We start from the raw sequence: 14,602 nt of genomic DNA, 5'->3' as shown, positions 1-14,602 counted from the left end.
GAGTAATATTTATAAACCCACAGTAATCGTAGTTTCAAAATCTTTAAAATACAGTTTTAAACAACTTTTTAGGGTTTAGTTAGATCAAGCAGTTGTATTATGGTTTTATGTGTGAACAGTTCTGGGTGACAGTTTAATAATTGTTATGACCCTGTACAGAGCGCTTGTGGGGCCAAGATCCAGATCTGCCGCACACTGATGAACCGACCAGAGATTGTGTCCATCGGTGTGGTGTGGGACTCTGAGCGGCCCACGCTGGAACACATCATGGCGGTGTTTGCCACGGTAGGCACCACACTCAGGCTGAGAGACGTCTTCCAGAGTGTAGTGGACGACCGCTGGGCACAACATACCCACCACCAGCTTGTTGGAGTTGTCACTTACTACGGCAAACATTACTCCACATTTTTCTACCACACAAAACTGCGTGTGTGGATCTACTTTGACGATGCTACAGTTCGTGAAATTGGACCACATTGGGAGCAAGTTGTTGACAAATGCAGACGTGGTCACTTCCAGCCACTCTTGTTGTTGTATGCCAACCCTAGCGGGACACCTGTACCTGTGGACAGTGCCCCACGGACAGTGACGCTGGTGCCAGGACACCGCCCACACACCCGCACTTCACAGCCTTCCCTCAAACCCACCAATGGTACTGGGGAGCCGTACTCCCAGACCTCCACGCGCCGTGCAGTCACGCCCAACCCAGAGAAGTGTGGGGATGGATCAGGACCAACTCCCCGCCGAGCCATCACGCCCAGCCCAGAGGTGGCTGCCCAGCGTGACACCCACAGGGACTATCAAAATATCCATGCCCTTGCTGCCCACATATACCAAGATGGTAACAGTGAGGCTCACAATGATGACGTGTTTGAGGCTGGCACTTCCAACTATCGGCGACAGCTGGAGAGCATCAAACAGAGCGGCACTGTCCTCCCCAACAAGCCGACCATCCCTGGCCGGGGACGACTCGATTCAGACGACTCGGTCTACGCTGGTAGACGGAATGATCCACAGCGACAGGAACGACAGCGCTCAGTCAGCTGTAATGGCTACAACCAGCATGGTAACCGTAACAGTAACTCCTCACTGGAACAATTCGAGAAAGATGGCTTAAAAATGCCTGAGGGTAGTAATGTGCCAAGGCGTCGAGACTCTGGTAACTGGAGTGGTGACCGTAACAGCGCATCCTCCTCCTCATCCACATCATTAGAACATCCTTACTTGTTTATAGTGGGGAAGGCAGGTCGACAGCCACCTTCACCCACCACGAAGGCTCCACCTAGCCCCTCCCGCACCGACCACCCAGAGTATGCAAACCTTGGCGTGGGCGTTCCACCACAACATGCCCACGCCCTTAACTCCACGGGACAACCTCCTAACACGGCCCCCAATGGACAATATGACCCTGGCTATGACTCCTACTCACTCTCCTCGAATGACTCCTATCCTATCCAACAGAACCTGAAGCATAACTTACAGGTGAGCATTTATCTGTTTGTAACCATAAACATGTAATGTTGATTCATTAATAATTAAACATGGAAATGATGATAATGATGATAATAATAATAATAATACTGTACTTGAATGGATAAAGAAAGAACAACTGGAAATAGAAAGAACAACTGGAAATTTATTAAAAATAAAACAATGCATGTCTAACTTTGTTTTTCTCAAAATCAGCTTCAGCAGATCCCTGAGTGTGTGCAGGCGAGTGACAGCCCTGGCACCTACACTGGAGGGAGTCAGCAGGATAGTAGCAGTGTCAGCACACTTACGGAGAGTGAGACTGGCGGTAACTGTGAGACCCTCTGCCTGGCAGCAGATTCCCTGCTTGAAGAGGCCCGCGCCCGTGAGGAATCTGGAGATCTTTCGGTTAGTATCACCTCACTGAGACTCCCTTGTGTCCATTCCACTCTGTAATTGTGAAATGTTGTCAAACATTGTGACATGACATCTAGCAGAGAAAGTAAAGCATATACTGTACTAGTAGCAATAGTTTAATAACTTTGTTCTATTGTAAACACAGGGTGCCCTGGATCTGTGCAATGCAGCAGCAGCCAAGACCCGAGCAGCTATGGACGCACCCTACAACAATGCACACTCCCTCACCTTCGCCCGCATGAAACATAATACATGCGTCATGCGTGCCCGCTCCCTTCACCGCCGCATCCTCATCCAGGAGGAGACTGCTGCCTGGGAGGGCCAGTATAAACTTGGTAAGTTGTTTCATAAATCTTGCTTAGCTCGGCTGCTGTTTTTCCAAGAAACAGCTGATATCTTATGGTTAAGTAGTGATTGCACCTAGAATTTTAACTTAACTTTTTATCATTAAAGATTAACATCGTCTTTTTAAGAGCTTGATATTTTATACAAAATCACATTTAGTTTGTTGTAAAAAAAAGGTAGAATACCTGTACTGTAATTAATTCTGCGGTAACAATGAGTTAACTGGTGCTATGTCCCGCAGATGGTCCCCACCACAGTCGACAAGGCTCACGAGACTCCCAGAGGTCACGGACCAGCCGCCAAGGATCAAGAGAAGGGTCAGTCCACCACAGTAGACAGGGATCACGTGATGCTTCCAGTGGGTCACAGGCCAGGTCACAAGACCAACTGGACACAGCCGTTACCCTTGCACAGACAGCTGAGAAACTTCAGAACACTAACATAGAAATTTATGCCACACTGCCCAAGAAAAAAGGGAAAAAGTTATCATCCGAGAAGATCTCCAGGAAAGATGATGTTGAGATACAGCTGGAGAAGTCAAAGGACAAGAAGAATACCGACAAAACGAAGGACAAGTCACACAAGGAGAAGAAGAGTGGTAAGAACCGCGCAGTTGACAGTGACTATGGCAGTGACCATAGTTCAAAGAGCTCTAAGAAAAGCCTTGACAAAGATGATGTTAATGCAATTGTTGAAGTAAAAGAAGAAAAGTCTATTGGTAAGAAGCAGCATAAGATTCGCCGGAAGCTGCTCATGGGCGGCCTCATTCGGCGTAAGAACCGCAGCATGCCAGACCTTCGAGAGGGCCAGGATGGGGAAAACCCCAAATCTGCTACAGATGACCTGGAAGTTCGTAGTTTCTCACGGCCAACCACACCTTCTGGTGAGAAGACCATGGCTGGGTACCTGAGTGAAGGCCATCTGGAGTACAGTAACCCAAACCTTGAGCGTAGTAAACTCATGAGAAAGAGTTTCCATGGGAGTGTTGGTAAGGGTTTGTCACCTGCCAAGAACACAGCTGCTACTAAAGTGCCTCCACCCATCCCTCAACGCATCACTTCCCAACTTTCTCACAAGAATGAAAAGAACAGCAGAAAGGAGGACAAGAAGCGTGAAAAACGACCACCTTACCCTCTACCACCGAGTGATCGTCAGGTTGAAGATCCTCCAGCACTCCCTCCTCGTTGCTATACACCAGAGATCGTCAACAACAATAACAACATGCTTAAAAGTGAACCACAATCCTTGTCGTACCTTCACACTCAGATGCCGCAGTATGACATGTACCAGACTAATTCCCTTCCCTACAGTGGACCTCTGTATACAGATCAACAACAGCAGGTGCCGCAACAGCCACCTGGCACACCCACACAGATCACCATCTGTGCTGATGTCCATCAGGAAGCTACCCCAAGGGAGCCTCAACAACAGTCATATCAGATGCATCAGCAACAACAACAGCCTCATGAACAAGAGGAGCATCTGCGTCACCAACAAGAACAGGCTCACCATGTACATCAAGATCACCAGATGCACCAACAGCCACAGCTAAACCATCAACAACTATATGAACAACAAAATCACCAGATGACTAATCACCAGTCTAAGGCTCAAATTAATACTACTCCTTCCTGGCCCAGTATTGCTCACTCACGACAGAGTAGTGAGGACTTTCCTCCTCCCCCTCCTCCACTGGAGGAGGCCGTGGAGGATCTTAAGATCAGGGGACTTCTGCCCCCACCCCCACCGGTGTCCAGGGCTAACCCCGAGGCCCTTAATGCCCCAGAACCCTCAAGTCTACTGGCGCAGTTGCAACAAAAGCGACAGCAGATAATTGAGAATAAAGAAACTGTGGGCGCAACCAATGATGATCGGGTTAAGACGTCAAAGAGCAGCAGTGATTGGCTACAAGAACTGCAGGCTAAGCAAGCAGCTATGCGGAAGAAGATGCAGGACCAGAATGGACCCGGTTCAGGGGCTAAAAATGATGTGAAGGATAATGACTGTAGTGTTAACCGAGAGAGTGGCACAACTTCTGTGCGAAATTTGGCCTCAAAGTTTGAAAATGTGAGCATGATCTCAAGTAAAACTGAGGTGGGAACTGATGAGGTAGACAGCAGCACTGCTCCACCTCCAGCTGTAACTCAGCAACCAGCCCGCGAGGAGATCAGCGAGAGACAACGAACAGTGAGTAAGGAGTTGTTCACAAGGGAATATACTCAGTGTAACTCCCTCCAACTCCCCTCCCACAGTGGACACGAGAGTAGACTTAGCTGCTCATACCGGACACGAAATGAACATAGTGAAAGTGCTAATGGTAGTTGTAAGGATAGTGTAAGTGACGGTGCCAAAGAAGATTCTGAATTGAACACTAGTACAGATACAAACTCCAGTGATGGTGCAAAAAAGAAAAAGTCTAAGAAAAGTGTCACGTTCTGTGATCAAGTGGTTCTAGTAGCAACAGCAGAAGATGAGGAGGAGGATGCATACATCCCTAATCCAATTTTAGAAAGAGTACTAAAATCAGCCTTGACTTCTTCATCATCCATGTCGGACACAGACACCTCATCTTGTGGGGAACCTGTCAGTCCCAGGACGAACTGTGCGCCATCACAAACAAAAGCAAATGTGCCCACACCACAGGTAAGCCCACATTACCCATCTGTAGGAAACTCACAGGCTCAGCCTCAACAACACTCTTACATTCAGTCACACCCTTCAACCCAAACTCACAGTGGCCAAGGCTACCATACCCAACCACCTCACAACCCACCACACCATCCCCAATCTCATCCCCATCCACCACAGTCTTATTCAACCCAGTCCACTAGCCAACAGCCTCATCCATCCCAAGGCTATCCTAGCCAGCCCCTGCCTACACAGCATCACCCTGTAACGGCTCCTTCACAAGCCCATCATGGCCACACTCACCCAACACACACCCATGGGCAGCAGTATCAGCAGTCCTCACAGAACAACAGTGCTCAGGTGAGATTACCACCCCCTTACCAACCTCCTCCCAGTGTGTCTCATCACCAGGGTACCGCCAAGACAGTAGGTACTCACGGCCCCCAGACTCACCCACAATCCAGTCAGGTGTCGCACCCTCAAGCATCACATGGACAGAGTCAGAGCTGGACCCTCACTAATGGTTTGCATCCTTCTCAGATGCCCCATCTTCTCCCTGGTCAACATACAACCAGACCAGGACAGCAACAGCCACAGCATATCAGACATATACCAGCACAACAGCAGCAGACTACACATTATCAGCCTCAACAGCAGCAGCAGTCCCAGCAAAGACAAACAGTCGGGCCTTACCCAGGGATGATGACCCGCCAGAATAGTAGTCTAGGGTTGCAGCATCACACAGAGACAGAAAGAACATATCCTCCATATCAGCGTGTACCTCACCCTAGCCCTGTACAAGGACAATCCCAGGCACACACACAGTCTCATCCACAAAACCACTCACAGACTCATCCACAAACACACTCACAGTCACACCCACAGACTCAGACTCACCACCAGAAGATGCACCCTCAAATACATCAAGCTATGCACCCCTCAGGTCGCTCTGGCCACCCACCTCACAGCCACCCAGGAACTACTGGTCAACCAAACAGCTACTCTGCTTACACGTCTGCTGGGGCCTTTAGTCGTCAACAACAGTCCAACCATCCGGCACAGCAGCAGCAACAGACCACACTCAGCCACTCACAACAGTCGCAGCCACAACAGCATGGGTCTGGGTATGGAAGTGTCGGCAGGGGAGGTGTTAAGGGAGGACCAAATCACTTCTGTGGCCCCCTGGACCCTTCTGCTATTTACTCCACAGTGAACAAATCTTCCAAGAAGCCAACTGCAGCACCACCCAGCACAGGCTCGGCTCTACAGCCCTGTAATTTGTGCAGAAAAAAGTGTGTTAACCCGTCCTCCACTTACTGTAATGACTGTGACTTCTACATGTCCAGGTTCAAGCCTAAAGTATAATACTCAATCATTTCGTCGTAAACACGTATGTCGTAACAATCCCACATGTAATAATTCTCAAATACGTCATAAATCTCATTTACTCCTATTATTCTCAAAAGCAAAAGACATGACAATAGTTGTAAAGGCTAATGAGCATCGCGTATCAGTGATGACCGGCATTAGAGGGACGTGGTGTAGGAGCGAGTCACCTGGTCATGGATAAGGACCTGTGATGATCAAGTGACTCGCCACCACCCCCTCACCCGTGTGGTACCAGTGTTGTGATTCTTACCATTAATTTATATTAAATGTTTAATATTCTAATGAAATATCGAACTGTACCTGCTAGACATGATTAGAGACATTGGTACCACTCCCACATGCTGACTACGTGATGTACTACAAGTACCTGTACTGTCACGATTCGATTCTCTGTACTAGTGTTACATTATTGTGCAGCACCAGGCTTCCTGTGTTGACTAGTGCTCCACTATATGGAGTAGCACCAAGCTTCCTGTGTTGACTAGTGTTCTACTATATGGTGTAGCACAAGGCTTCCTGTGTTGACTGGTGCTCCACTATATGGTGTAGCACCAGGCCTCCTGAGTTGGTTAGTCCTCCACTTTTTGATGGAGCACTGCCTGTGTTCTCAAGATGGGTGCTCCACTTTCGTGAAGTTAAGAATCTTCTTTCATTGTGATAATATGTTATGGATCTCAATATTGGCTTGTTTTTAAGCTTTATTGCTGTTATTATATTATATTTGTATTTATTGTACAGTCAAAAGCTTTTTTTCTGCACACTTGTTCGTGCGATTGTGAATCTGACCATGTTATGTGCCAAACTGTGTAAATATCTTGTATAAAGAAATTATTACTCTATACAATGTACTGTACATATCGGCAGCTTTTGTATGTTTTGTATCAAACGGAGCTCTATGACGCTACTCCTTGTTTACTTCCCCTTCTTGTGACTACAGTTGTGCCAAACATTTGCTTTTTTAACCCATGTCTAGGAATATCTATTAAGGAAGTAGCACTCGCATATGATCCCTCTATTTTCGAGTTGTCAAAAGCAGAGCCGTAGATAGAATGAGTTTGGCCAACCGGCCGCCATGTTGTTACTCAGTGAGTGGGTGGTAAGTTCTCTCGGGCTGTTTATAAACACGTTAAGGCAAATGAAAACATGTATGACAATTTTACTGAGTAAACATGTTACTCAGCTGAGTAACAACATGGCACCTGCATGTCACCAAGTTGAGTGCTCTCTCTCTCTCTCTATCCATGGCTCTGGTCAAAAGTTTCTTCAAGTGCCACCTATAGGGTGAGTAGCTAATTACAGAAATCATTTTGGGTAGAATAAAGTATTCCACTGGTCACAGAAAATGGTACTAGATTATTTAAACTGGGATAGTGCTCTTTCTTTCTTTTTTTTTCTTCCCTTAGAATTACAAATTAATTAATAAATAAATGGCTGAAGAAAAGTATTCATTAAGCATATCATTAGTGCTATCAACAACATACAAATCATAGACAAATTTATTGCTAGACATTCCTACCGTAGAGTAATTATTTCCGACAACGCCACTAACTTTAAAGCAGTTGCCGAAATCCTAATTAATTTAGCTCAAGCCACAGAAGTAAGAAGAAAACTCGAAAATTTCAAAATCACTTGGAAGTTCATCCCAGCAAGGGCACCATGGCATGGTGGATTTTTTGAGAGAATGGTAGGAATTATCAAAGGTTGCCTTAAAAAAAAATCATTGTTTAGAAAACAAGTATCTATCCCAGAATTACTAACCTTACTCGCTGAAATTGAAAGCAATGTCAATCATAGGCTTTTAACTTAGCATGCTGGCAGAATAAACCATCCAGAACCCTTACTCCTTCACAGTTGCTCCACGGTAAGATACTGAACTGAATACCTATCCAACAAATCCTCACTATGACGAATACCTACCAGAACCCCAGGTTCATCAACAACTAAATGAATGTCAACTGTTCTTAGATAAAATACTAGTTTTTTGGCAAAATATATAGCATTCTGAGTATTTAACTTCTTTAAGGGAAAGGTATCTAAAACGAGGAGATAAAATTAAGACCTTCAAGCAGAACATTAGATTAGGTGATGTGTGCTAAGTTCATGATACCAGTAGTAGGGATCAATGACCACGGGGAAGAATCTTAGAGACTTACCCTGATGAAAGTGGCCAAGTTAGGGTTGTAAAATTCAAACCTAGAATGAGGAACATAATTTGTTCAATTAAGCATTTCGTCCACTCGAAGAATCCATGGAAAGAAATGATGAAGCCCAGGACGAACTCAGTAATGATAACGTACAGTACCAACGAGCACAACTGTAAATGTAGATATATGAAATGACATGAGAAAGGCCACCAAACACTGCAAGGCTTGGCTCCAGAGAGTATTGTGTTATGAGGAGTCGGATTCCTACAATTGACCATCTGTCTTTGTCATGAATGTATGTAAATACAGTAATTCTCTATGCTAAGTATTAAAATATTAAGTAATACAGTATATAATATTACGAACCTAGTATAAAACTGGTGGGAAGTGGAAATTTTCATCTTCTAAACTACACTTTGTATGAATACTAAATTAGAGAAGAACTCGCTACATATTTAAAAAAGCTTACTGAATAAAAAGTATTATAATTTATAGTTTATAAGATAATTAAAATTAAACATAGAGAGTTCCTGAGATTTCACGCATCAGGATACAGTATATGCCTGCAAGACGCCACACAGACCAGCAACAGCACCGTTCATAGGAGACAAACACATTCCAACCTCTGGCGAGAAAATCTTCAATCCACTAGATTTTTATAGCATCTTCTGACAATTAATACATCAACACTGTTTATTTAATATCCCAAGACTCACAATCATCATTATGTAATCTTCTACAGATACCTATGTAAACATTCCACAAATCATTATTCTTGAGATATTTGTCTTAATATTTTAATTTGTGTTTCCTTCTGTAGAATGTAAACAAATACAAGTACAGAGCTGTCACACTGCACAAAAGCTGATGAGCTTCTGTAAATGCATTACTGAAGGGGACTGTACATCATGGAGATTTCTTTGGATGCATAGGTATCTGTAGAATATTACATTATGATGGTTTAATACAGTGTATTTAGCAAATGCTGCAGCTGCTGAGAATAGAAGGGGGTAGGATTTACTACCAAGTATACTGCCCAATTTTGGGGCCACTAATTCTTAGGGGATAACTTAACTCCACTCTTAATTGATGTGCGTAGTACAAAAGAACAGAGACGTTACCGAGAACCAATTCCGATTTGAATCTCATGTACACTAATAATAACCAGTTCCTTGATAAGAGAGAGGAGCTTGAAAACTACTGAAGGTACACCAACCCGATATAGTAGGAGTTGTAGAACTGTTGTACAAGAACAGGAGAATCGACTCAGAGGCATGCGAGTTTAGTACTGTATTGATGAATATGACTTATTTACAAAACCTTTCTCAAGAAACTTGCAAGAGGGCTGTGGTTATCTATGCCAGGCAAGACCTTAGAGCCAACCAGGTGAGGGTACAGGGAGAGGATGTTTTTGAAAAATCCAAGTTTGTAAAGTATTTGAGAGCATTATCGGAGATGCAGCGATGGAACACCTACTACGAAACAACCTTGTAAATGATTGCCAGCCCGGTTTTACGCTGGGGCGCTCCTGCTTAACACAACTGCTCAAGGTATTGGATATTTGGACCCATATTCTGGAACGGGGTGGTAATATACACAATATATACCTAGATTTTGCCAAGGCTTTCGACAGTGTACCCCCATGAAAGGCTGTAAATCAGACTGGAAGGGTACGGAATTCAAGGAAATGTCCTAGCATGGATAGAAGACTTTCTACATGACCGCAAGCAGTGTGTGGTGGTTAATGGCACGAAAACATCATCTGTACCTGTCACAAGCGGGGTACCACAGGACAGTGTATTGGGCCCTGTTTGTTTGTTTGTTTCATAAATGACATGCCTTAAGCTGTACACTTCTCCATCCAAATGTTTGCGGATGATGCCAAATTATTTCAGGATATCAAGAACGGACTGTGAAGAGCTGCAGAAGGATCTCTGTGAGCTCCAAGAATGGTCGAAGAAATGGCTGCTGAGATTCAATGTCAATGAGTGTAAGAGGCTGCACCTGGGTCGCACCAACAGTAAGGAGGCATATCATGTTTCAACAGGATGAAGAAACTGCACTATTTGAGACTGAATGTGAGAAGAACCTAGGTGAGTATGTTGACAATGAGCTGAAGTTCTCAGGCCATTGTGAGAAGAAGGTAAATCAGACAAATAAATTATTAGGTCTTATAAGAAGGTCGTTCAGATATTCAGATGGTCCATCCGTTGTAACGATCTTAGTGCTTCCCCATCTGGAGTACTGTCCCCCCGTCTGGTCCCCAAGATATACTAGGGACTGCCAGTTGGTTGAAAATGTTCAAAGGAGGGCCGCCAGACTGGTGCCTGCACCTCGGCACCTCAGCTACCCTGAGAGATTGGAGAGCCTGAACTTGCCTACAGACGGGCAGGGGGCGATCTAATTGAGGTTTATAAGCATCTCAGGAGGCACTACTCAGTCGAGTGTCATTACCGGGAGCTGGCGGACGCTCGCCCCACAAGGGGTCACAGCACAAGGTTGAAGAAGCCGCAGGTCCAGAAAACTGTGAGGGCAAACTTTTTCGGAGTAAGAGTTGTGAACTCTTGGAACAATCTGCCAGGGAATGTTGTGACGGCACTGGGTGTGAGCTCTTTCAAGACCAGACTTGACCAACACTGGAGCAGGTTCAAGTACATTCAGGAACCAGTACTTGCCAACAGTGCGCAACAGAGCTGTGACTGATCGCCGAAGCGGCTAACGAGCCGATCAGTCGTGAAGAGGATAAAAGTAAGTAAAAAGTATCACAGTTAGAAATCCCCTGAATCTGTCTTACTGTATGGATCACACAAGTAATTTGCAGTACAGTTGTACCCCACTTAACGCGGTCAATTGAACCCAGAGGGTCCCGCGTTAAGTGAAATCCGCGTTAAGTGAACAACAGAACATATGGGATTAATTCCAATAGAAACCAGCCCGACCCCCAAACTCCACTTTTTGACGACACATAACTATGTTGTAGTAAAAATTCTATCTTAACTTTATGATGGTATGAAAAAACAAGTAATATAGAAGAGGTTAGGTTAGGAAAGATAAAGGTTAACATAGGAAAAATGAAGGTTACCTTAGAGAAACTAAAAGTTAGGTGGAACACTTACGGTAGTAGAAGAGATGGGTCGGCATACGGGGATGGAGGCTGGTTCCGAGGCAGAGGGCAGATTACTGGCCCTCAGGTGAATCACCATTACTAGGTGAATCAACATCACTGTCACTTACAGTTGTCAGGGCTTCCCTGACAAATCCCTCAAAGTCAACTTCACTTTCACTATCACTGGCTTGGGCTGGCTGTGGTGGGTTGCGGGCGAAGAACTCGGTTATGCTTTGCTGACGGCTGGCTTTGATGTTGTCATGATACACCGTGATGTACGGCTCCATAGCCTGCACCAGTCGGGTATGGAAGACTTCATAGCGTTCATCGTCATTGTCGCGGGAAAGGACGGACTTAATTTTTTCTGCAAACTCTATGGCACACTTAATATCACTATGACTTAAACTAGGTTCTTCGGAGAATGACGCACCTTCTTCCTCCTCTTCACTGGCGTGTTCTTCTTCCAACATCTCGTCGGCAGTCACTTCAGGATCTTTGATCACCTCCAGGATGTCTTCGTTGGTGGTCTCGGAGAAGCCTTCAGCTGTAATATTGAGCGCAGCTTCTCTGGCAAGGTCCACTGCTACTGCAACAGTCTGAACCTCACCAGTCACAGGTTCACTCCTCCTCTCACCTGGTATGCCATGCAACACATGTCTCCATGCGTGACGAATCGTAGCAATAGTCAGCAGATCCCATGCCTCCACCAAGAAGTCTACAGCTTGTTTAACGTTAAACTTCTTCCAAAATTGTTTGACGAGAAGTTCTTGAGTCACCGCCTCTTGTTCCTTGTCCTCGTCGCTTTTGCTCTCGCTGTCGGTGTCACCCAGCTTACGCAACTCATCCTTGGTGTTGGTAGAGTCGTTCAGGAGCTTGAACTTCTTTGCAGAGTACGCAGCTTTCACATTGCAGATCAACTCCTGGTCCATGGGCTGGATTAATGACGTAGTGTTGGGAGGAAGGAAGACCACTTTTACGTTGGGGTGACGATCCATAAGTAGGGGCGAGTGTCCAGGTGCCTTGTCAAGGAGCAACAAAATACTGAATGGAACATTCTGTTGCTCGCAGAATTTCTTCACGTCGGGAACAAAACAGTTGTCAAACCAGAAGAGGGACAGAGAAGAGGACATCCACGCCTTACGTGCGGTTAGCCAGTGGACATTAAGCTTGTTCATGTCCATATTCTTGTAGGCGTGCGGCTTGCGGGCTGTGTGAATCACCGATAACTTTGGTTTACAGGTACCGGAGGCATTGGTGGTAAACAGGACGGTGATGCGTTCCTTCTGCAACTTCCGACCCCTTACCTTGCTGGCAGACTGGACAACGAAGGTCTTGGAAGGTAACTTTTTCCAGAAAAGACCAGATTCGTCCATGTTAAACACCTGGTCGTCACTGTACTGTCCTTCCTCCATAATCTCACGTAAAAACGGAGGAAAATCTCTAGCCGCCACACGGTCAGCACTCGCTTCCTCACCACCAATGTTGATGTTGGTGATCTTGTTCCTCTTCTTAAACCTATGCAGCCAACCAGAGGAAGCATTGAAGGGTTTGGGCTCTGCAATTCCCAGTTTACGTGACACTGCTGCGTATAGCTCACGTGCGTACTCCTGCACTGAGCGCGTGTCCACTGCCATGTTGCGTCGCGCCTGACGCACCAAATAACTCGCCAGCAAATTTTCCACTTTTGCCAGCACCCTGTTCTGGCAACACCTGATAGATGAAGCACCTGCAGACTTTGTGATTTTCATGTGCTCTTTGATCTTGGCTGCATCCTTCTTGATCGTACGAATCGTAGATTCGTTGACGCCATGCTGGCGCGCGAGATCAACTTGCCGTCTTCCTTTCTCCAAATCTTGAACAATTTGGTACTTCACCTCGTAGCTTAATGAACGTCGTATCTTCTTTGGCTTAGTGCCGCTGGGTCCAGGTAAGGAAAGGTCTCTCTCTGGGGGCGGTGGTGGTCCGGCGGAAGCCATTTTACGGAACAATGGATGCGCGTTTACACGGTGTGTCCTTGAGGGATCAAACTGCCGCAGCTAGGTCAAGCATCGTCTCTCCTCCCTCTCTCCCTCCCCGGGGTGGTCACGTCATAATACTTTAAGCCAATTACAGCTAGCAGCAGAGGGGGGTAGGGATGCATGGCCAATCACAGTCCGATACGTCATATGACGTCAGTGATAACGCAACAAAGACACACACTGCGCAACCTTACCGCGCGGCTTGCCCAAGCGGAGGGAGGAGGAGGGAGAGGCGAGGAGCACAGGCAGGCAGGCGGGCGGGTGGCGCGTGGGCAAAATCTAAAAATAGCATCTCGAGCCGGACACTCACCGCGTATATGTGGAAAAAATCCGTGTTAAGTGAAAGTTCAGCTCTGGCAAGGCACCGCGTATATGCGAAAACGCGTTAAGTGAAACCGCGTTAGGCGGGGTAATACTGTACACTAGTATAATCAACTGGAATTACTGTACTTTCAAAAGTACAAGACTGCCTATTCTCCTTTTCAGCCTGTATTGCTAAGTGATGAGGTGCACACAAGGAAATTTAATTTAATTGACTGACTTTACATAACTCATCAAATACTTGTGGAAAGTTCCCCAGGTTAGCCCATTTATTATCCAAATAAGGAATCTCTTTTTCAGGAATTACTTCACACTCCTCAAGTATAGCACAAGAATGCAAACAAACTGACTTCTGTGTTGCATTAAGAGGAACACAGATACATGAACCAGAATGTACCCTCACGCGTAACTCGGGTTGTTGTTCGAATTTTCTATGCAAAAACCTGAGGCTTAGGATATGACCTTCTTTTGCCTTAACTTTAATGGCCCTAACCTGTGAGCTATGGCGAGGTAATACTGTACTGTTTTCTTATGAAGGTGGATATTCGTCAACACTGGTGGACATGCTGTGGTTGTCTTTGATTGCATCGATTAATACGTTTAATTCCTCTCACGTTTTCCCTTAACGACAATTTCCCACAGACCTGTGAATGACCTGCCCAGATGAAAATTCTCTGTCTCTGTTCCCATTTTACTCTAAATCTTCCAAGGATATCGACTCCAAATAGCATATCAGCATCAATGTAGCTATCATCCACGATTAT

At 45.6% G+C, this 14,602-nt stretch overlaps 1 protein-coding gene and 1 long non-coding RNA gene across 7 annotated transcripts in view; one reads left to right on the top strand and one right to left on the bottom strand.

The window, feature by feature from the left end:
* Positions 1 to 7,153, top strand: part of LOC121870649 — a 49,911-nt gene extending 42,758 nt beyond the window's left edge. For both annotated transcript variants that reach the window (XM_042372525.1, XM_042372523.1), the window contains 4 exons: positions 160 to 1,482; positions 1,687 to 1,878; positions 2,033 to 2,222; positions 2,474 to 7,153. In XM_042372525.1, the coding sequence (XP_042228459.1) occupies positions 160 to 1,482; positions 1,687 to 1,878; positions 2,033 to 2,222; positions 2,474 to 6,225 (5,457 nt within the window). In that variant the 3' untranslated portion in view covers positions 6,226 to 7,153. The remainder of the gene's footprint in view (positions 1 to 159; positions 1,483 to 1,686; positions 1,879 to 2,032; positions 2,223 to 2,473) is intronic.
* LOC121870650 overlaps positions 1 to 14,602 on the bottom strand; it is a 59,964-nt gene that overhangs the window by 27,424 nt on the left and 17,938 nt on the right. For 4 of the 5 annotated variants that reach the window (XR_006089740.1, XR_006089739.1, XR_006089742.1 and 1 more), the window contains exon 2: positions 1,782 to 1,920. This is a non-coding gene — a long non-coding RNA (uncharacterized LOC121870650). Of the gene's footprint in view, positions 1 to 1,666; positions 1,921 to 14,602 lie in introns of all 5 variants that reach the window. The other variant, XR_006089741.1, reaches the window with a different exon arrangement.

The sequence above is a fragment of the Homarus americanus genome, unplaced genomic scaffold, assembly GCF_018991925.1.
Source record: "Homarus americanus isolate GMGI-L3 unplaced genomic scaffold, GMGI_Hamer_2.0 scaffold56333, whole genome shotgun sequence".
In the NCBI taxonomy this organism is placed as follows: domain Eukaryota; kingdom Metazoa; phylum Arthropoda; class Malacostraca; order Decapoda; family Nephropidae; genus Homarus; species Homarus americanus.
Note: the sequence above shows the minus strand (reverse complement) of the source record. Positions and strands in the feature narration are given on the sequence as shown.